This window comes from Musa acuminata, chromosome BXJ3-8 (assembly GCF_036884655.1).
Source record: "Musa acuminata AAA Group cultivar baxijiao chromosome BXJ3-8, Cavendish_Baxijiao_AAA, whole genome shotgun sequence".
Classification (NCBI taxonomy): Eukaryota; Viridiplantae; Streptophyta; class Magnoliopsida; order Zingiberales; family Musaceae; genus Musa; species Musa acuminata.
The window spans coordinates 10,095,267-10,118,850 of NC_088356.1; the positions used below are offsets into that span (position 1 = coordinate 10,095,267).

Sequence of the window (23,584 nt, forward strand, 5' to 3'; positions counted from 1 at the left end):
TATTTTATCATCGATTCATTTCAAAAACTTAATTCGTTACATATTTTCCGGCCTTTTTGGTGAATCCATCCATTTTCATTTCTTGTTTTTACGCTTCATATCTAGTTTTACATTGATTGATCATCAACAGCCATATCACGAATCTCAAAGTGCAGGGTCGACAGGAAGGGGGTCTCTCCCTCTCCTTTGACAGCGGTATTCGGTCGGTAAACGACTCCATTGGACCGAACACGAACCATATTTTAATTCAATTTGTTGATGTTATAATCATGCATAACTCGTGCGTCGATTTAAAATACTCGATCTAATGTCGCACTACGCGGACCGATTCCTGAGCGAGTTGTCCAACGGGGGACATCGGACGCGGTCCATAAAGCGAAGACCGTCACGTGCATCACGTGTCACAGTAGCAGAAGTCGCGTGACTTCGATTCACACCAAGCGAAGGAAGCCGAAACCATCCGTTCGTTTGTTGTCGTTTCGGTTCCAGTTCTCTTCTATCTTCCCTCCACATGAGGGTTTGTGGCGTCGCGTAGTCGAACCCTCTTTCCCGTAACCATCCCTTCTCTCTCCGTTGTCGCCTTTGACGTCGGATTGATCGCTTTGCTTCGATAACAAGTATGCCCTCTCTCTCTCTCTCCCCCCTTCCCTTCGCTCGACTTGTTCTGAGGTATAATAATATCACGGTCCTCTCGGTGACATAGGGTTTCTTGGTTCGAGAAACCCTTTCCTTGCTGACACGGTGAGGACAGGTATTATTGATTTACCTTTTTGCTGGACGCTCTCTTTCTTATTGGAGTTCTTCTTCTCTTTGAATCTTCTGTGGTTTAGTATGTCACATGTGATAGAGTTCGTAGATTGGATCGGTTGTGTTCCGCGATGCCTGTCTGTCTTGTTCGATTTAATTTGCTTATCTCGGATGCCGCACCGCACCGGCTGATTGTTTTCGTAGCTTCGGTCATTCAGGTGGAAGTCTAAACACTTTTCTTGAAGCAACGATCTTTGTTTCGCGATGCTTAACCGTATTAGGGGAGGAGAAAGTGCTTTTCTTTTGGTACGGGAAATAATTCAGTTTGGACTGAAGCTTCTGAGTTTTAATATGTTTAATCTAGAAGTAAAAGCTATTGTGGGAGACGGGACTCTTCAATTGTCTTGTAAATTGGGAGTATTTGTTCCTGGTGGATGTTTGAGTTTGAAGTCTCCGAATCGCTTAAAAGATTGCTTGGAAATTGCAATTCTTTTTTGGTTTGTTGATGGGCACAGCTAATCCAGATGATATTTGGAGATAGTGATTTAATTTTTGAGTTTGTTGATTCCTGTGGTATTTCATTCATAATTTTGATAGTGCAAAAAAGAAGTTGAGTTTTGAGAAATGTCTTTGTTGGAAGCATTTGTGGGGAAATAGATGAAAACTTTTATCTACTATGAAACTGTCACTCTTATAATGAATTAAGATTTTCCTAAAAGTTTAACAAAAAGATGGAAAAAGGAAACATAGATTTAGTATAGTGGATTTATATCATTTTATCCAAGATTGTAGATCATTTTTATTTGGTTATATGCTGTGAACATGCTACATGGTTGGAGGACTAACTGCAACTGCATGTTGTGTATTTTGCGAGTCACCAACTTAATTGACTGTTTTACACTAAGTAAAGTTGGTCCAGAATATATGCCTAAACCTAAAAGAAGTTACACAAGCCATTACATATGATCACTTTCAAGCAAACTATTTATATTTCTCCATGCATCTGATTGCTTTTATGATGATGTTACATGCCTCCATGAAAATTTGCACAGGTTTCTGATAATTTAATATTAATTAAAGTTGATGATTATGTATGAACAAGATCCCAATCTTGTTCGGTGGGGCCTTCATCTCCTTCTTGAGCCACCTTTGAACTCCGCCTATTGTGCAACCTCCAGTCACGACAGCACGAACGATAGCGGTTTGCATTGTGCCGATGAAAGTGAGTCATGGGAAGCTCGTGATTCTGTAGAAAATGATGAAGTTATTGCTCGTGCTCTTCAGGAAGAACTTTCACAAATTTCTATGGCAGAAGCATCTGGACCTTCACTTGTAACTGAAGAGCAGTTGCAGGAATCTGTTCTTACTCAAAATTGGTTGTCTTCTTCTACCACAGGTAAAAATATTTCAAGTATACAATCATAGAAATTTCCTATCCTGGTACCCAGTTTTTTTTCTTTGTTCTCTGACTACTTCTCTATTTAAGGTTTCGGTCAACTTGTTCTTTGTTTCTTTTCCCCTCTGCAATTTAGTGGTATATGTTATGTTGTATGCAGGAACTCTAGAAGATTTAGAAAATATGGGAGCCTCTATTTCATGCTCAATCTCCGATGAAAAGTTAAATTGTGGTGAAAATTGCTTATTAGAGCTTGCAGATGACTCCTATACTCTAGATGGTGAAGTATGCAAGAGACTGAATCATATGACTTCTATTCCTGTAAGTTCTGCTGTAGCCTGTGGGGTTTAATAATTTCTTGGATGATTATTTGGAGAATCTTGTGTGACTGATCTTGATTTTAAAAGTTCGGCAATTCTTGTGATATGTGATCATAACATACTTGGATTATTTGGAAAAAGATGGTGATAGATCATGGAGAAATAGCATGTGAATAGGCTCAGCTAGGCAACCTGGAGATATGCCCTAGTTCCTGAAATTCATTGAGAAATTTTATTTTTTTATTAAGTTCATTATATTTAAGTTGATAGGACAAAAGATTAATGGAAAGCACATATCTTGTGTTGGTCCTGGATCTTCATATCTTCTCATCGATAAAGCCATCTTGTGGCAGCAAGCAAATGCCCTTATTTTAGCTTGATGCAAGATAAACAATCACTTATATATTCAAGATATACTCAGGTCTCAGTATTTTTTTTATCTGGCATAATTACTGGGTTAGTCATCTACGTAGATGCCTTTGATAATTAATTCGCTGGAATAATTTTGTGGTGAATATTTAGACTGAATTTATAGGTGTTTTAGTGGGATGATATATGATTCTTTACTTTTGGCTGTTCACCTGTGAAAGCTGAGCATGTCATTTTTTGGTGTGTTTTTTACTTTTTAGACTATTCATCACTTTGAAGTTTGATATGAAGATGCGTATTCTGATCACTCTTTTTATCTTTCATGTAGCATGTTCCAAGGATTAATAAGGGGCTTCCTACAGTTGATGAAGAAATTTCAGATCACCAAAGACTTACTGAGCGGTATAGCCTTAAATGATAGCCCTTTATCCTTTATGTGAATCTTCTTGCCTTGTTTTTTCAGCTTTTATTTTCATGGAATCTTTTTTAGGTGTCAAGAAGAGTGGCCCTTCATTTCAACAAATTTGACTATGACTTCAACAAAAGACACCCTTAGTGTCAATATTTTGTTGCAGTTCTTTGGCTTCTTCTGTCTCTTAAATGGACATATGTGTAATGAAAAGATATTTGCTAGAAATTTTCTCAAGATAACTTGCATGTGTATGGCTTTGTGAATAGGACTTCTGCATGGTTTTTAAAAACATAAATCTGAAGTTGGTTGTTTGCTTTTTCCTAAGGAAAAACTGTCAAAAGCTGAGCAACCAAGTGCTTAAGCATCCACCACCTGACATGTTATTGCCAAAGTTAAATGACCAGGAGAAATTTTTTATGCTTATGCTGTCTCAGGAAACTGGATGACAGATGATTTTTACTGCCTATCGTTAGGCCAATAATTTAGCTCATTGGTATAGTGTTTATCGCACATTGCTGTCGTTCGGATGATTCTCATTTATGTTATTTATTTTGTTGACCCCCTGTGACTACGCTGCTGCACTGCAGGCTAAGGTTGTATGATTTGGTTGATCTAAAGGTTCAAGGGGATGGTAACTGTCAGGTTAGTTTTTTTGACAGGTACATCTTTCTGTTTATGTGATCATGTCCTATATTGTGTATCAATTCTAGGTTTTAACTATCTAAGTTTGCATATGTTTCCTTGGAAGAAATCCCATTTCAGTAGCATTTATTAACAGTTATGTAGAGTCAATAGGTTTCCTGGGTTCCATATTTTGTGTTCTTGTCAATGACACTAAAAAATGGTTACTAAATGTGATGTACAGCTGCTACATATTTGCGAGCATCTACTGCTATTGTTCTTACTATTATAACTTCTACAGTTTCAATCTCAATTCTTTTGGCTCTAAAAGCATCTTTTGCATGAGTTTTTGTAATGAAATAATTGCCATTTATGAATGCATCTATAAGTGTTAAAATTGAGGCTGGCTGGCACCTGTTAAGTGATCAAACATCTTTTGAGAAAAAAAAGCTGAAAAGAAACCACAGCCTGCCTTGGCCACTGACTGCTGCAATGCTTATTGCTACCTATCTAAATTTACTTCATTATCATTACTTAATCTTGACTTTGGCTGTTTTTTATGTGGGCATCAGAACTGCCTTACCACTTCTTGTGCCTCCCCTTGGAGTAATCCACTTCTGTTACCGAGCCTATGGACGTTAATATTGGCTTCCAGCTGGTTTCTCATTTAAAATTGAACTATGATGATCAAACTTCTCTGTTGTAATAACCTCAAAATCTTTGGTGAAAAGTAGGTGTTGGAGTGTTACCATAATTTTTTTCATGATTATACTGCTGTAAATGTTATAAATTACAGATCTTGAATTTTTGCTAGCATCTCATTGTACTAATTTGTTTTTCTGACTTCTAAGATTCTGCCATGAAGTTTTATATTTTCTGCTGATATGTAGATGTAGTTTAGTTTGCCTGACAAACCAGTTGTAGTTATAGTGCTTTTCATGGGCATGAAACTTATGGAATGCATGCATTGGCTCTTGCTGCAGTCTCTGTCTAGCATGTCTCTGTTATGAGTAACAGATGAAATTTCATGGTCCATTTTGATACTTTGTTGATCCCATGTAATAAGTGTCTTTGCTGTGAACTTTTAGCTCTGAAATTGGAGTTACTATATTAATAAGACTACTGATATTTCTTGAACCTAATATCTTTCCAGTTCCGAGCACTCGCTGATCAATTGTATCGTAGTCCTGAACACCACAAGTTTGTGAGACAACAAGTTGTTGATCAGGTTGGCACATGCATCTTTTCTATATCATCCTTTGATTCTTTTTCTTCTCCTCCTAAATGTTTCGTTGGTTCATATTTATCTTGGTTCTTTTCCTTCCTTCTTTTCTGAATTAGTTGTTCTGATAGACTTCTTTTAATGGACCTCAGCTTAGATCTCATCCTGAGATCTACGATGGATATGTACCTATGTCATATGATGATTATCTCAAGAAGATGTCCAAGTATGTTGCTTTCTTTATCTAGCATTTTGTTTAAATATGGAGATACATTATTCAGTAGCTATTAACAATCCTGTTTTTCCTGGCCCTGATGGAGAACAGGAATGGGGAATGGGGAGACCATGTCACATTGCAGGCTGCTGCTGATTCAGTATGTGTGATTAAGTTCCTTTAAAGCATATTATCTTCCCTCATGCTATTTTCAGACTATTTAAACTTTTGATTACTTCAATTGGACATGAATTTCCTGAAACTACTATAGTAGCAAACTGTCAGGCAGGAAGCTGTGATTGTAGAATTACCGGGAATTTAAGAACATTCATGCAATATGTTATGATGATTATCTAATAAAGCACAACTATTATAACCCAAATCTATACTAAGGGCATCCTATTGGCATAGGCTTTTGCTTGCTTATGAAATTGTAGAAATCTGACATAAGTTTGCCATTTCACTGGATATTCTGAATAATGGTTTTTTATTGTTTGATACATCTCATGTTTTGTTTTTTTCTTGATATTCCATGCATAATATTCCTCATTTCCTGTTTGTGTTATCTAATGCTCACAGAATTCCATTATCTTTTGCAGTATGGTGTTAAAATATTTATTCTAACATCCTTCAAGGATACCTGCTACATTGAGATTCTTCCTAGTGTTGAGAAGTCTAAACGAGGTACAGTCTACTTCGTGGGATCTATAATTCAAGAATAGTTTAAGCCTTTGCCGCATTGTTCTGTCTGCTGGTGGAACTTCTTAGGCCCACTTGTTGACTGTTGACCAAGAGATGGGATCCACGTATTTGATGGAAGAGGTCTTATGACTCTGTTCTAGCCATGTAAATCTCAACTTATTATTATTATTTTGTGCAGTCATATGTTTAAGCTTTTGGGCTGAGGTGCACTACAACTCGATCTATCCTGAAGGAGGTTAGCCATCTCTTCATATGTTGTTCCGCTGTAACTCTGTTTGCTTAGAGTAATGTATTCATTTCTTGTGGCTCTCTACATGTAAAGACTGTCGGGAACTATTTCAGTTGCCTACATAATTTCCTGTATGACATCAATTTAGAATACCATATTAAACGTTGACACCAAACTCAGTGTCAAAAAGTGACCTTTGGGTTCCATGCATCGTCCGAGATGTGTGGTGGTTGTCAGATACTAAAGTTAAACTGCTGCTAATTGCGTAATTCTTTTCTTATTTATATTTGCTTGATGTGCAGAGTTGCCAGTTTTGGAGGGTAGGAATAAGAAAAGGTGGTGGCACTTCGGGTTCTGATACGCATGATGTTGCTCCGTGGTGGGAAGGTGAGAAGCTGATTGAAGGAAGAGAATTGCATGAGCAATCCCAAACTTGTTCTTTGTCCTCCTACACATCCCTGTACAGACTAACACATTCTTTATGGACGTCAGTCATATGTTAACATCGATACGGTTGATATTTAAAGGAGTCATTGATCATGACTGTGCATCATCTTCTGTTCTTTCTTCGTCCTGTATTGGTTTCGGTACAATTCATCTGTTCTGTTTTCCCAATACTGAGTAGTCGTTCATCTTTTATATTAGATCGAATGATGTAAATCAAAACAGTTGTTTCTGTTCGGACAGTATATTTTCTTGGTTGGAATCTTCTGGAAACTAAGCCTCTCTTCCTCCCAAACCCTTATTGCGCACTCTCGCTCGCCCCTTCCGCCTAAGCCTCCCGATTTCCGCTGAGAAATGGCCGCCACAAACTGTCTCCACCGACTCCATTCTTCTCTAGCCCTCGTCGTGGGATGCGTTTGAAGCTACGTGCCTGCTTCTGCTCCGGTGTTTGCTTCAGAAGAGTATTCTGTTTTTTTTTTTTTTTTTGAGATCTCGTGTTGCTTCTTGGTGAAACGGGAGAGTCCGCGGAGGGCGTCTCGCATTGACAGCCAGGGTTGAAGATTTCGCCATTGATCGGAGAACTTGGCAATGCAGACGGTGTTACCCTCGGCTCTAGAGGTGCTCGATGAACCTACATTCCCTTTCTTTCTATTTGCGGCTTCGTAGTTATCATCCATCATGAATTTAGTGTCTGAAGTCCGGAGTGCTATCGCTTTCTTGACGTAAATTTTTGTCTGTACGTAAATATTGGTCCCTCAATGAGAAAAAGATTTTAAATCTTCACTGAGCATGAATCTTATCGAATGTTTTGACCTCAAATCGTGTCTGATTCGTAGTTCACCAATTCTCATGTTGCATCGGCTAGTGGAATTTATAATGCATAAACCTATTAATTTGAGGTTTTGCTTGTTGATTGCATGAATTCCTGGCTACCATCATGGTTCGAACTTTTCACGCGGCAGCTTAGGTTCATATCCTGTCGTCCTATGAATCACAAGGAGGAACGTTGTGTTGGATGTGGGTGGGGCTCCAAAAGTGGTTAATGATGGGGTCATTGTTCCTCTTGCAGATCCAATTGGGAATGCTGGTGCTGCTTTGATTCACTAAGCGTGCCAATTGTTCTGCAAAATTAGATCTGTGCACCTAAACTAGCTAATTTGTTATTTGAGGTACTTGTGTAAAGCCTGGGTACGAGGCACACACTTTTCTTTAAAATGAAGGTTGATAGCAAGACAAAATACTCTGCTGGAGATGGCAACACAATTGCATCAGTTCTGCATGTGAAATCATCAAGTAGGGTTTGTTGAATGTTACTTTTGGTACATATGTCCATCAAGATGGGAATTGACAGAACTGTTAGTGTTATAAATTGTTCAAATTAAAAAGAAAAAATAATTTTTTTTCAAAAGATTTATTTGAAAAGGTGATTTCTTTTGTAGTTATTTTGGTAATTATTTTTCAAAGATCGTGTCTTTTAAGAAAATATCTATAAATAGGTATTTGAGGGTAAATTATGGATACTCTCTTTCATACTTTTCTTCTTTGTTTTTCAAGTGATTGAATTAGACATTCTCTAATTCCTCTTTGAAGATTCTTTATTGTTTGCTCAATAATTCTTCTAATTCCTCTCTAATTCCAAAGGCTTGTCGTTATCCATAAAACTATTTGCATCAAACCCATAGCAATCTTATTGAGAAGATGGTGCAAATATCGTTTTTAGGAAAATGTTTATACACGTTTCAAGCCTAAATATATTTCCTATAGTATTCTTGATCTTGTGTTTGTTATTTGTTTCCATAGTGTTTTCATCATCTTCTTTGTCGTATTTTTCCAACAATCTAAAAACGATATTTTATGAGTTTATACAAATTTACCATGGAGGCCACAAATACCATCAAATTATTGAATCAAGATTTTGTTCGTTTGGATCGTTTTGATAGAACAAATTTTACTTGTTGGCAAGACAAGATGAAGTTCATGTTGACTGCTTTGAAGATCTTCTATGTGCTTGATCCAAATCTTCAATCAATTCTCGATCTAACCGACGATGACACCGATGAAGTCAAGGCTGAACAAAAGAAGAGAAATGAAGATGAAGTCATGTATAGAGGACACATTCTTAATGCTCAATGTGTAGAGGACACATTCTCAAAGCAATTTGGAATGCTTTGGAATTCAAGTATTATGCCGAAAAAGAAGGTACAAAGAAATTTTTAATTTCTAAATATTTTGATTACAAGTTTGTGGATGACAAGTCAATCTTGGCACAAGTGCATGAGTTGCAGGTCATTGTTAATCAATTAAAGGTTGAAAAAATCGAACTTCCTGAACCTTTTCAAGTATGGGCTATAATAGTCAAGTTGCCTTCATCTTGGAAAGGGTATAGGAAGAAGATTTTGCACGACTCCAAGATATCACTTTGGAGTAAATTCAAAAACATCTTCGAATCGAGGAGGAATCGAGAATGAGAGACAAGAGTGAGAACTCTTTTGGCAATATAAAAACAAATGTTATGAATCAGCCTAAGAATCCCAACAAAGGCAAGCAAAACAAGGAGAATTATTTTGGCCCCAAAAGGGATCAAAGAAAATTTAAGAAGCAAAAGAGTGGAGGCTGTTTTGTTTGTGGAAAAACCTGATCATTTTGTTAGGGATTGTAGATTTAAAAAAGGCCAGAAACCGGAAGTCAACTTCGTTGAGGGAGATGATAATATAATCGCTACGGTGAGCGAAGTGAATGTCATATTTGGCAAGGTTTCTAGTTGGTGGTATGATACTTATACTACCGTCCATGTTTGCTATGATAAGACATTCTTCAAGACTTACAAAGAAGTCACAGAAGGGCAAGAGATTCAAATGGGAAATGAAGTTCGTTCTAAGGTGATTGGTAAGGAAAATGTGGAACTCACTTTTCACTTCGGGAAAGAAAGTCACTCTTACTAATGTTCTTCATGTACCATATGAGTAGAAATTTAGTGAGTGAGAATCTCCTTAGCAAACCTGGAATTAAATCTGTATTTGAATTCGGGAAGTTAATTCTATCCCGTAATGAAACTTTTGTTGGAAAAGGCTATTCCGCTGAGGGAATGGTCAAATTATCTATTGTTGATAATGATTCTAAATTTAATAAAGATGTTGCTTTTATTTATATTGTTGATTCTTATTCATTATGGCATAATAGATTAGTACATATTGGAACTAGTACCGTTAGAAGAATGGTTAAGTGTGGCTTAATAAATTATCATTTTGATGATCTTAATAAATGTGAAATTTGTGTTAAATCAAAGATGATGAAGAAACCCTTCAAAAGTATTGAAAGATATACTAATTTATTAGACTTAATACATTCTGATATATGTGAATTAAATGACATATTAACAAGAGGAGGTAATAGATATTTCATTACTTTTATAGATGATATGTTTAGATTCACATATGTGTACTTATTGAAACATAAAAATAATGCTTTTAATGCTTTTAAGACATATAAAGCAGAAGTTGAAAATCAATTAGGGAAGAAAATTAAAGTTTTAAGAAGTGATAGAGGAGGAGAATACTTTCCTAATGAATTTAACTTGTTTTGTGACCAACATGGCATAATTCATGAATGTTCAGTATCTAGAACACCTGAGCAAAATGGATTAGCAGAAAGAAAGAATATAACTTATCTAGAGATGATTAATGCTATGTTGTTGCATGCTGAATTATCTTATAATTTATGGAGAGAAGCTTTATTGGCTACATATCATATTTTAAATAGAATTCCCTTTAAAGAGAATAAGATCTCTCCATATGAGTTATGGAAATGAAGATAACCTAACATTGATTATTTTAAAGTGTGGAGGTCTCTTGCATATTGTAAGAATAATGATCCTCAAAGGACAAAGTTGGGACCTAGAGGAATCAAATGTGCATTTATAGGCTATGCCTCAAATAGCAAAGCATATAGACTTCTTAATTTGAAGTCTAATATCATAATATAATCTTGAGATGTGAAGTTCTTTGAACACTTAATGACTTCAAGTAATAATGTTCGTCCTCCAATTAGTGAAGAGTCACCAGTGGAGACATCTCAAAAGGTTGGTAAGCAATCTAATATTCCTTTGATTGGACATCAATCAAGTTCACAAGAGGTTGGAGAGCAATCTCATGAATTAAGGAGAAGCACTCGTGTACGAAAAGCAAAAAACGTTAAGATTGGATGAGATTGATTCTTAAAGTATTTCTTTTTACCTTGTAGAAGGAACTAATGAGAGAGTCTTAAAAACAATTCCTCTTGTTTTACAAGTGGAAGATGATCCTAAAACGTTTAAAGAAACTATAGTCTCTTGTGATGCTGCTTTTTGGAAATATATTATTAATGATGAGATGGATTCTATTATGTCAAACCACACTTGGGAACTTGTCGATTTACGTTTTGCCTCTAAACCTATTAGTTGTAGATAGGAATTTTGTAGGAAGTATCATACAAATGATACTCTCCAAACGTTCAAAGCAAGATTAGTTACTAAAGGATTTCGACAAAAGGAATGAATAGATTATTTTGACACATATGCTCCTGTGGCTAGGATCATATCTATTAGAATTGTTTTTGCTTTAACATCAATTTTTTATTTTTATATTCATCAAATGGATGTCAAAACGACATTTCTAAATGGAGACCTCGATGAGAAGATATAAATGGAACAACCCGAAGGTTTTGTTCTACCGGGAAATAAACATAAAGTGTATAAAATTATTAAGTCATTATATGGTTTAAAGCAAGATCCAAAATAGCGGCATGAGAAATTTGATGCAATAATTCTTTCTAATAGATTTGTTCATAATATTGCAGATAAATATGTTTATCTCAAAACTTATTATGACTATATGGTGATAGTTTGTTTTTATGTTGATGATATGCTAATAGTGAGCAACGACATGAAAAGTATTGTAGAAACAAAGAGGTTTCTATCTTCAACATTTAAGATGAAAGATCTTGAACAAGTTGATACTATACTAGGTATCAAGATAAAAAGAAATAGTGGGGGATATGTTTTGAGTCAAACTCATTACATAGAGAAAGTACTGGAGAAATTCAGTCACTTCAAAATCAAAGAAGTAAATATCCCGTTTGACCTAAGTATCAAATTAGTCAAGAATGTTGGAAGAACAGTTGCTCAATTAGAATATTCAAGTGCTATAGGAAGTCTTATGCATGATATGCAATTTCGAATGGTACCGCCCGGTATGGGTGGTACGTATCGGTCCGATGACATACCGGTACACGGACCGCCCGCTACTGGACGGATCGTGCTACAGTGCTACAGTAATACACTGTAGCAGTGTCACAATGCCACAGTAAGAGGAAATCGCTCGGTAAGCCTTGGTGTACCGTTCGGTGGCACTGTTTCTTGGAAGAGCAAAAAACAAACGTGTATAACTCACTCAACTATGGAATTAGAATTTGTTGCTCTAACAGATGCAGGAAAGGAGGCTGAATGGTTGAGGGACTTTCTATTAGAAATTCCATTGACTTCTAAGAGTGTGAATTCAATTTCTATACTTTGTGATAGTCAAGCCACTTTAGCTTGTGCGTATAGTAAAATATATAATAGAAAGTCAAGACATATAAGTCTTAGACATGATTATGTGAGGAGATTAATCAAAAGTGAGATTATTTCACTCACATTTGTGAAAATAAGTGAGAATTTAGCTGATCCATTCACCAAATCTCTTACAAGAGAAGTTGTAAGATCAACATCAAAATGGATGGAGCTAAAACTCCTTGAATAAAAGATCCACCAATGATAGCAACCCTACTCAACATTATGAAATGAGTAATGAAGAGTTCAAAAGGTAAGAATAAGTCATTGACTTGTGGAGTGGTTCAGCACTTTAAAATATTTTACGAGTCTCATCTAAAGATGTTAAAGTGCTGGTTGTCACCGAATGAGAGTTGAGTTAATTATACTCTTAATGAAGTTCAATCAAGTTAGAACAATTATCTCAAAGAGTGACAAAGATACTATAAGAACTTCACCTATATGAACTTAGAAGTGGTGCCGCTTCGATTAAGAGTTGGAGTTTTCTCTCATAAAAGTTCATGAACTTGGATGAGTCCAAGGCCATATTAGGATTGAGCGAGATTTTATGAGGAAAACAAGGATGTTGTATTTATATGTGTAGTATCACTGGTGTTGTCATTAAGAATAATAAATTCAAAGCTTTTATGCTATTTGGGATTTCGACTTCACTTTGTGATGCTTACACTAAGGTAATATTCAAATCGAAAGATATATTACTTTATTCATAAATACTATTTAATCACTTGGAGAAAAATTTAAATTTGAACAAGTGGGGGATTGTTATAAATTATTCAAATTAAAAGGAAAAAAGAATTTATTTTCAAAAGATTTATTTGAAAAGGTGGTTTCTTTTGTAGTTATTTTGGTAGTTATTTTTCAAAGATCGTGTCTTTTAAGAAAATATCTATAAATAGGTATTTGAGGGCAAATTATGGATATATCTCTTTCATACTCTTCTTCTTTACTCTCCAAGTGATTGAATTAGACATTCTCTAATTCCTCTTTGAAGATTCTTTATTGTTTGCCCAATACAGATCTTCTAAAGGCTTGTCATATCCACTAAAACAATTTGCATCAAACCCATAGCAATCTTATTGAGAAGAGAGTGCAAATATCGTTTTTAAAAAAGTGTTTATACATGTTTCAAGCCTAAATATATTTCTTATAGTATTCTTGATCTTGTGTTTGTTATTTGTTTCCATAGTGTTTTCATCATCTTTTTTGTCGTATTTTTCTAATAGTTAGTATTAGTGGAAGAGCTTGAGATGAAAGTACGGCTTGTCAGGGGATTTGCTGTTATCAGAAGTAACAAATGTGGATTTGCTGATATCAGAGTTAACAATGTGTGGCCAATTGACCATTTTTCTAGGTTTATATCTGTGACAACTTTTCAAAGCTATCATTTGTGTGACTTATAAAGCATTAAATGTTCATAATTTTCATAGATATGTGTTTATAGGTAAATATTATTATATGATGTTGCAGACGTCGTATCCATTTCAGCTGGTACAAATGAGGTCAAAGGAACCACGATTGCTGTAATATTGAAAAAGTTGGTTCTGATTGTGTTTCTTCTATTGAATCCTCATCGTCCTTTAAGACTACTGTTGATGTCGAAGGATGGAGGTTAAGACTTATCAGAAGCTGCACTTCTTCTTTCTTTAGTGTCTGCTTTTGATGCAAGGAGATTGACAAATTACATCCTCTTACAGTTTCACAACTCCTGAGGCATTAGTTGTTAAATTTGACAAGGCAAAGAAATCGTACCTTTGTTGGAGAAAGCCACCCCACTGGGAGCCCCTTCTCATTTTTGCTGAGGATGTTACTGGTGAGGCTCTAGCATCTCTAGTCATGCAAAAAAGTTCCGGGATATTGTGAACATCGCTGCAATTAAAGCATTTGGTTTTGATGAAAGGAAGTCTCTCCTTCAAGATATCACCATTGTTACATGCATTTTTACTTCTTGTTGTGCTTTTTTTTATTTATTAATTTCCTGTACGTAACATTATGATCATTGACAGTTGTTCTCAAGATTCTTTAGGACCTGGTCATCTTCTCTTTTATGAAGTTTCTATCTTATGAATGAAATCCTGGGCTTTACGAGAGTCTCAGGCACTTTGTAAAATGTAACTGGTAACTTAAAAATAGAGTTCCATTGGGTCAAACAGGTTCTTAGCTAACCGTGAGTTTTTAAGACGGTTCTGTTGGGCATCTAAGCTGATACTATTGACATTTAACCTAGTCAGGTTATGTGGGCATTAGCTTCGCCTTTGTTTACTTCAATGATGCATATCCCTTTAGCTTAAGCTTGCATAATTTAGACTGAAACCTGCCAGTTCAAATTTTGGTTAATTCATCTCTTCTGTATTTCTTCCACTTTTGGTCTCTTTATTACTCAGAGGACTGAAACCTTCTAAACCTGTTTTTGGCTGTCAACAAGAATAAACAGTGTGCAAAAATGGAGTTGCCATTTATAGCTGGTGTTTTTCCAATTGTTTCTTTGCTGTTCAATTTGTAATTCAAGTATCAGGTGAATTCCATTTCCAAATGCCATTTATTTTTCACTTTCCTACTTTATACATGTATTTTGTAAGCATGCCACAAAAAAAAAAAAAAGATTGACAACATGTTTATCTGTTATCAATCCACTGCATATTATACGTCTGTAATGACAATCTGGGAACCATATTTTGTAATCAGTCCAAAAATATGTGATGCGGTCATTCTCGATGTCATTTAGCCATCTTTTTTGAATCGATGGCTTCTTGAATTTTCACAATCCTAATGGTTCGAAAACCAAGAATAAGACTTGTTTTCTTCTTTCTGATCGCTTGTCATATTGTACAGTATCTAGGAGCTGAATTTGGAGCCAAATAGCTTGGCTTACTTACTGAGAATGTATCAGTCAAGCAACTGGGGAGAGCAAGGAGATCACAAACTTACAAAAGGCTACTACCTTTATTACTGATGCAGCATCCAAGAATCTGATCCAGACTGAATTGATTCATCAATTTTTGGTTGATATTTATGAGTTAAACATTAGAGTAACTGCAGAGTTTGATTTAATCTTTCATAAATTGGACTAATTTGTGTTTGAACAGGCACTGTGGCGCCTGCATCGATGATTGGTCACAATGCTACGGTTGACAAGTTGGAGTCGTTGACCCAGCTAAAGTGACAAAGAAGAGCCCCCACAAAATTCTGCATCTGCAGCTGGAATGGTCTTAGACACAGTAGGGAAAGAAGGTGTTCCGGTATACAAGGTAAGAACTATAGTTTTGCTGAATCAACCATTAGCCAATTAATTATAGCGCATGACAATATATAATTGCTCCATTATGTTTTAAACAAATCACTCATCTACTGAAACTTTCACTTGGCCTTTTGATACTGGCTTGAGAGGATTAACATCATATCTTATATACAAATTTTGCTTATCTTCCTTGTTTGGAGCTTCCATCTCATGGTCTTATCACATACTGATGCCGAAAGTTTTGCATGATAACAATTTATTTATTTTTTTTTTTTTTAGCGTTGAACAGAAACGATTCAGAAACTCTTATTCTTGGGACCAAAGTCAAATACGGCTTCTTGGCCCCCCAAAATTCCAGCACTTAGTACAGCAGATACACGCATTTAATTGTTTGTATATTGGCTAACATGGTGCCTATTAACTTTCAGGAAGTGCCAAAGGGCAAGTTTTAGGCGTTCAAAAATATATATGTGATGCTATCATCAACTCTGTAAAGAATGGACAGTGGATGCATCGATGAGTCGGACGCTGCTGCATGAAGGCTAATTATTTTGTTTGACTTACACGATTGAGTAACCACAGGTATATAAGATACTTGGTATTATTTTATATGAGGTTTGTAGGTGTGCGGAGGGAATGACTTGGATCGCCACTCCACATCACTTGCTCTCTCATGTGTGTTTATCCCCTGGATGAAGTTTCATTCTATTTCTGTTGCATCATTATATTAAATGTTAAATAGAAGTTTTTTATTTTTAATAGGGTAGGAAAATGTCCTGCATTTGACTCATATAAACCACTCTACAATGATCCCAAATAAGCCCATCTTTATGTGCAAATCCACGTATCAGGGAGTTGACTTGGTGGATTCAGTGCATATACCTAGTGGAATTTAATTTGAAGACTTCAGCTCCTTCTTCCATTTGACTTGGTGCAGAAAAAAACACTCAATAACTTGTCCCCATGAATGAATTGACTTTTGATCTTCTTAAAACGCATCGAAGTGGGGTAACTGTTCCAACTGCATCTTCATTAATATGACATTTACTTGTATCATTTAATCAAATGTTTGAGAATTAGTTCATTTTAAACCTGAGATCAGATCTCAGCATGGTTGTGTGTTTTGTGAGAGACACTTTTCCCTTTGTTAAGAGTCTCAACCATGGCCACAGAATTAATCGTTCACCAGTAATTGTCATATTGTTTTTGTCTCATGTCGGCCGGTGATCTTGCATCAGAGAAAGCTACATCCCGTGGACGGCTGTTATTGGATCAACCGAAGGGGTTATGGAATATTCTAATGCATCTTGATCCTTGGAGCATCTGATGGGTCCAGAGGAACTCCCGGTAGGCCAATACAAGTGACGCGGCGACACAGTGCTCGTCTCCAGCACAAGAAGCAGAAGCCAAAACCAAACTAGTTAATGGCGGAAACTACTTTTGGCTCTTCCATCGTCAACTGCTCTTCCCTATAAATGCCAAGCCCGGACTCCGCCGGATCTCAAACTCAAAGCTCTTCTGTAGCATCTCAATCCATCTACTCTTCTTCTTCTTCTTCTTCTCCTTGCTTCATTCGGCTAAGCTGATGGCGGAAGGAGTCGGCGAACCGGGGAGCTCGATGCACGGCGTGACAGGGCGCGAGCCGACGCTGGCGTTCGAGACGTCGCCGTCAGTTCCTACGGACGCCACGGCTAAGTTCGCCCTCCCCGTCGACTCGGAGCACAAGGCGAAGGCCTTCAAGCTCTTCTCCTTCGCCAGCCCCCACATGCGCACCTTCCACCTCTCCTGGATCTCCTTCTTCACGTGCTTCGTCTCCACCTTCGCCGCCGCCCCGCTCGTCCCCATCATCCGCGACAACCTCAACCTGAAGAAGGGCGACATCGGGAACGCCGGCGTCGCCTCCGTGTCCGGTGCCATCTTCTCCCGTCTCATGATGGGCGCGGTGTGCGACCTCCTCGGTCCCCGGTACGGGTGCGCCTTCCTCATCATGCTGTCGGCGCCCACCGTCTTCTGCATGTCGCTGGTGTCCTCCGCCGGCGGGTACATCACCATGCGCTTCCTCATTGGCTTCTCCCTCGCCACCTTCGTCTCCTGCCAGTACTGGATGAGCACCATGTTCAACAGCCAGATCATTGGCCTGGCGAACGGCACTGCCGCCGGCTGGGGCAACATGGGTGGCGGCGCCACCCAGCTGATCATGCCTCTCGTCTACGATATCATCCGCAAGGCCGGCGCCACCCCTTTCCTGGCCTGGCGCATAGCCTTCTTCATTCCCGGCCTCATGCACGTCATCATGGGCATCCTCGTCCTAGTCCTCGGCCAGGACCTCCCCGACGGCAACCTCAGCACCCTTCAGAAGAAGGGCAACGTCGCCAAGGACAAGTTCTCCAAGGTACCAGCAGTTCCTTCTTCTTCTTCTTCATCTTCCTTTAGTAACCTGATCCTTTAGGATTAATGGTTTTGATGTGTTCCTCCTTTCAGGTATTATGGTATGCCGTCACCAACTACAGGACCTGGATCTTTGTGCTCCTCTATGGCTACTCCATGGGGGTGGAGCTCACCACCGACAACGTGATCGCGGAGTACTTCTACGACCGGTTCGACCTAAACCTCCGGACGGCCGGCATCATCGCTGCGTGCTTCGGTATGGCTAACATCGTCGCCCGGCCTTTCGGCGGGTTCGTGTCCGACTTTGGGGCACGCAGGTACGGCATGCGGGCCCGCCTCTGGAACCTCTGGATCCTGCAGACCCTCGGCGGCGCCTTCTGCCTCTGGCTCGGCCGCGCCAACTCCCTCCCCATCTCCATCTTCGCTATGGTGTGCTTCTCCATCTGCGCCCAGGCCGCCTGCGGCGCCACCTTCGGCATCATCCCCTTCATCTCCCGACGCTCCCTGGGCATCATCTCCGGCATGAGCGGCGCCGGGGGGAACTTCGGCTCCGGCCTCACCCAGCTCCTCTTCTTCACCAGCACCAAGTACTCGACGGCGACCGGGCTTTCGCTCATGGGGGTGATGATCATGGCGTGCACGCTGCCCACAGCCTTCGTGCACTTCCCGCAGTGGGGGAGCATGTTCCTACCGCCGTCGAACGACGCCGCGAAGTCGACCGAGGAGAACTACTACGTGTCGGAGTGGAGCAAGGCGGAGCGGGAGAAGGGCATGCACCAGGCCAGCCTCAAGTTCGCCGAGAACAGCCGGTCGGAGCGCGGGAAGCGATACGTCGAATCGGCGCCGGCCCCACCCGACGCATCCCCTACCAACGTCTGAACACAATTCGAGTCTCGGTAATATGAGACAACGTCCGGAGCTATTGAGATCTTATACTGTGTGGTTTGCAATTGGTAGTATCTACGTCTCCTTCTACCTTACTGTAAGTGTGCCACTATATTGTAATCTACAAAGCATATTTGATGAGGGGATTTATAAGACCATATCAAGTATGATTTTAGGTTTTATACACCACATATATATATATATATATATATATATATATATATATATATATATATATATATATATATATATATTACTGTTCATGTTTTGGATCATTTCAGCCATAATTATAGTTGACTTGATTTGGTAGTTTCACTCCATCATAATCTTCTTGGGAATGGGGAAAGTATGTCCATATCAAAATAACAAGGATTAGTGAGAGTTGACAAGTAGAATGAGAAGCAACTACAAGAGGGTTGTGAGGAACAAAAAGGTAAAATTGATAATCGATGGACTAAAATAGTAAAAAAAAAAAATTTTTTTTTTTACGGATTACATATAGCAAACTACTAAATATATGACATGAAATGTTTGATGTTCGAAAAATATAAATCAATTTTAATTAGTTGGCTTACAGGTGAATGGGTGGAATACATGAATGCACGCTTACAGAAAGCATAGGAGGATTAACCCCCAATAATTAAAAAGTATGTATATGAATGAATGAATAATACAATTTCAATTTAATTATTATTATTATTATTATCATTATCAAATCAATCTATCGGATTATCATTATCATTATCAAATCAATTTGATATGAGTTTGATTGTATCGACCTCAATAAATTAGTCAGTAAGCGGAGTTAGAGAAGCAAGCACACGAATGCTATTTATTATTTTCATGAGAGATCAATCAAAGATCGTCTTCAATTTTCTGTATAGTAAATTACTTAATCAACCATTAAATGTGGTCGGATTGTCCTGCCCTAAGCTGTTTGTGAGTCGTCGGTGCACTTCCAAAACACTACTATACAATGACAAAAGTCAACTTTCCAACGTGAGAGGTTTGATAAGCTGAAAAGCGATGTGATAGTGAATATATACGACTTTAAATCAGCACCCCTCCATTTCTTTCTCTTTTTTCCCCCACCCTCATAAATGCAGTCTTCAATTGTTTTGGTTTGACTCTCGAGGTTGACCTTTTTTGTGGAGACTATCAGCACGAACCTAATTTGCCAAAGTCAATTGCATATCCTGAGGTTTGGAATCCCACACTTTCTTTTCTGAACGAGGAAATGTGGCAGTATCAATTTCTTGATATATCTCTCATTTCTTATCGTATTAATGTCAATTAGACACACGATTTTTTGTCTTAAATATCACATCCGTAAAAATAATCTTATGTATTCGATAAATACTACCGCTCAATTAAGATTTTAGCTTTTTCATGAATCAATCTATTTATCATCATCATCATCATCGTCCTCGTCGTCCAAAATAAACCGCATAAGCTTGTTAAGTCAAACTTATAAAAAAAAATAGAAGCAAAAATAATATGACTTAATTCACCAAAGCCTTAAAATGTGGATTTAGCTTAAGAGTTTGAAACCATATAATTATTGAAAGTGTCAATTACCATAGTTTATCGGCTGGTTAAATTCCGTCTCAATTATGTATGATTTGTTAAAAAAATAATTATAATTAACAAAATCGTAGCTAAGGAACTACTGATTATAGTATTGAATCTATAACTGACATGTTATAGAAGATTAAGTGCATCTTAAGAAAATATTTGCTTGAGATATTTGTCGACCTTGCATAATTACTTAACACATCATCATCCTGGCTTATTAGAATCAGCACTCATCGCATATACAGATGCAACTCTGTGGACGATGATAATAACAGCGGATCGAACCAGTGAAGTATCATCTTATTATTATTTATCGTAAAATAATTAGTTTTACCGACGAAAGTACGAAAACGATAGATAAAAAAAGATAATTTTAATATTTTAATTATATTTTCGATGATGATAGATGATGGCACCATCGGAGGTTGTGACAACTACGTCGGCACCGACGAAGATACAGAACGACGAAAGGACCACTCATGGTTGGGCTTACAATACTTCCGTCCATGGTGCCAACTTCCTCGTGGCTCACCACATTTGCCAAGTCACTTATGCTGCTTGCCACTTCCTCGACACTGGCTATCATGTCTCTGACACAGGTTCATGGCGAGTTTGCTTCCTTCGTGCTTCCTATGATCCCAATCATGCTGCCTCCCCTTCGCACTCTGTGGCCTCCTCAATCTCTAGCTCTTGTCTCTTTATCTCCAAGTCCAAGGTGGCACCTGGAGCAACGAAGCCCACAGATCCTTGACGAACGACAATAAAGCGACGTCGTAGGTTGGTTGAGGAGAGGATGGAGAATGTCCTACTAGCATGAAGCCAAAGGATGGGATTGCAGAGCGAACGATGATGCATGGAAGCGGCAATCTATATTGTTGGCCCGCACCAGGAAATGACCTCTGCCCTGCCATTACGAGTGGCCCTTACAACCGCATTATGGTTCGTCATTAAGCTTTTGGAGTTGTCTTGGTTCGCCATTAAGCTTTTGGAGTAGGATGAGACAACGAAAAGGGGCAATTGGGCGGTGCTCCAACTACTAGTAGCGTGCTCCAGAGTACCTGTGAGGCTAATCATTACCACCGCATCATGGATCACCAGAGTCGCTGACATAGTTGCTGAGCAATGTCGACACAAATGCAGAGCGTTAGTATTTACATCGTCCTCTTCTTCCTCTCCTTTTACCTCAACTTTCATTGTCGCTTTCCTTTATTCACAATATTCATCCACGATCCCTAACGTAGTCGTCGTCGTTTTTAACAACCGAAAATATAATTAGAACATTAAAATTATTTTTTACTTTTTTATATTTTCATACTTTCATCAATAAACCAAGGAGAAATAAAATTAGATGTTTTATTTTTTATAACTACATAATATATAATTCACACTCTTATTGCACCATAACTGCTTCGGCTCCTTACACCATGCTTAATGGCGTAGAGCAGACTCCCTCCCTCCATCAAGCTGCTGACTATGTTGCATTAGATCGGCTATAAACCGATCCAAGTTCTTCTGCGACGAGCCCTGAGGTCCGAGTGCGCGCTCAAGTGTTCTTCTCACGTCCTTCACCTTCTCCCTCAGCTCATCCCCGACTTCTCCCATCACGCTCTCAATCCTCTCTGCCACTTCCTTCCTGCCCACCTTGTTCTTCTCTCCTAAGTCAAGACCGATCTTCCAATCCTGCACCACCAGTTTCCGGTTCGTGAACTGGTCCGTGAGGAGGGGGAAGCAGAGCAGCGGCACCCCGCACCATACGCTCTCCAGGATCGAGTTCCAGCCGCAGTGCGTCAGGAAGGCGCCGATCGACCGGTGCGAGAGCACCGCGGTCTGGCAGCACCATGGCACCACCATCCCCCTTCCTTTGCTGTCCTCGATGAAGGATTCGGGCAGCGGATCGGGCTCGTCGGAGCTGACGACGTCTGGCCGCAGCACCCACAGGAATCTGGCCTTGCTGCGCAGCACCCCCTGCACTATCTCCTTCAGGTCGCGCCTGCTGATATGCGCGTAGCTCCCGAAGGAGATGTACAAGATGGAGCCCGGCGGCTTCGAGTCCAGCCACCGGGAGCAGTCCGATTCAGCCCACAGGCTCGTCGCCACGGCGCTCTTGGTGAATCCCGCCGGGAAGATCGGCCCTATGGCGTAGAACGGCTTCTCCAGCTGCAGAGCGGAGATGGTCTCCGGCTCGAGTTCTTGCACCGTGTTGCAGAGTACCAAGTCCGCCCCCTTTGCTTCCTCGAATGCTCTGAAGATGATCTGGTGCACCACCGACGACACGTCCCTTTCTTGGAGGTACGACATGAGATCGGCCGGCTCGATCGCCGCCACTCCCGGCACGTACGTTATGGTGTCTTTGCTATTGTCTACGATCAATATCCGGCGTTACAGCAATCGTGAGAAAGAAAGAGGAAGGATTAGCGTGCATTAAATACCATGAGAAGCGAAGTGGCCGTGTTTGATGAGGAGATCCAAGTGGTCGTAGAGAGTGAAGACGAGCGCGGGCTCGGTCCAGAAGGACACGTAAGGGAGCCCAAACTTCTTGGCTAAGGTGGAAGGCCACACGAAGAAGGTATCGGCGATGAGGCAGGTGATGGGAGGGTCCGCGTACAGCGACAGCTTCCGCATTAGCTCCTCGACGTGGGCCGGGAGGACGTGCAGGAGAGAGCCCATGAAGCGGTCGTGGTTGAGGGACCGATCGAAGGCGACGGGGAGGCCGTCGTTCACGAGCTCGCAGCGGACGTCGAGGCCCCGGGCGCGGGCGGCGGCGAAGATGTCGCGGTCGACGCCGGAGGCGGCGCGTGAGGTTTGGTGGTGGATGGCTTCGGTGTAGACGAAGGTGATGGTGAAGCCCCTGGAAGCGAGCTTGGTGGCGAGGTGGACAGCCGGGATGATGTGGCCTTGGAGAGGGTAAGGAACGAGGAGGGCGTGAGGAGGCTTCCGGCGACAGACAGCCATTGTTACAAAGAGTGGGATCGGTCAGATCCAGAGAGGGAGGAAGAGAGATGACATGCTTGTGAAAGGTGTTTGTGTTGGGCCTCTTTGACACATGGACAAAACTCTGGAAGTATCAGGCCATGGGTGTTGGCTACCTACGCCATGCGGATAAGCACTACAAAGAAGAACTCGGTGCTCTGTCTGAGGGCTGCTGGGGAACGCCAATCGCCTGATAACTCCGAAGAGTGCTTTCGACAAATCTTGATCGTGTTATTCTTTATACGTAATCCTTTTTGCTATACTTTAAGAG

The 23,584-nt window shown here is 39.6% G+C and overlaps 3 protein-coding genes across 3 annotated transcripts; 2 read left to right on the top strand and 1 right to left on the bottom strand.

Moving 5' to 3' along the window:
- The first annotated feature begins 1,030 nt into the window (after positions 1-1,030).
- LOC135646243 (OVARIAN TUMOR DOMAIN-containing deubiquitinating enzyme 9-like) lies at positions 1,031-6,772 on the top strand. The gene is made up of 11 exons (XM_065165582.1): positions 1,031-1,053; positions 1,850-2,143; positions 2,304-2,464; positions 3,161-3,234; positions 3,832-3,886; positions 5,019-5,093; positions 5,240-5,313; positions 5,413-5,461; positions 5,901-5,985; positions 6,182-6,238; positions 6,535-6,772. The coding sequence occupies exons 2-11, from the start codon at positions 2,053-2,055 to the stop codon at positions 6,588-6,590; spliced, it is 777 nt and encodes a 258-aa protein (XP_065021654.1). The 5' UTR covers positions 1,031-1,053; positions 1,850-2,052; the 3' UTR covers positions 6,591-6,772.
- A 10,204-nt stretch (positions 6,773-16,976) lies between these two features.
- Positions 16,977-18,951, top strand: LOC103994512 (high-affinity nitrate transporter 2.1). The gene is made up of 2 exons (XM_009414871.3): positions 16,977-17,887; positions 17,977-18,951. The coding sequence occupies exons 1-2, from the start codon at positions 17,081-17,083 to the stop codon at positions 18,760-18,762; spliced, it is 1,593 nt and encodes a 530-aa protein (XP_009413146.2). The 5' UTR covers positions 16,977-17,080; the 3' UTR covers positions 18,763-18,951.
- A 2,716-nt stretch (positions 18,952-21,667) lies between these two features.
- LOC135645882 (UDP-glycosyltransferase 86A1-like) lies at positions 21,668-23,445 on the bottom strand. Its single transcript, XM_065164756.1, has 2 exons — positions 22,773-23,445; positions 21,668-22,703 (listed from the first exon to the last, which is right to left on the bottom strand). The coding sequence occupies exons 1-2, from the start codon at positions 23,293-23,295 to the stop codon at positions 21,772-21,774; spliced, it is 1,455 nt and encodes a 484-aa protein (XP_065020828.1). The 5' UTR covers positions 23,296-23,445; the 3' UTR covers positions 21,668-21,771.
- Positions 23,446-23,584: the final 139 nt, after the last annotated feature.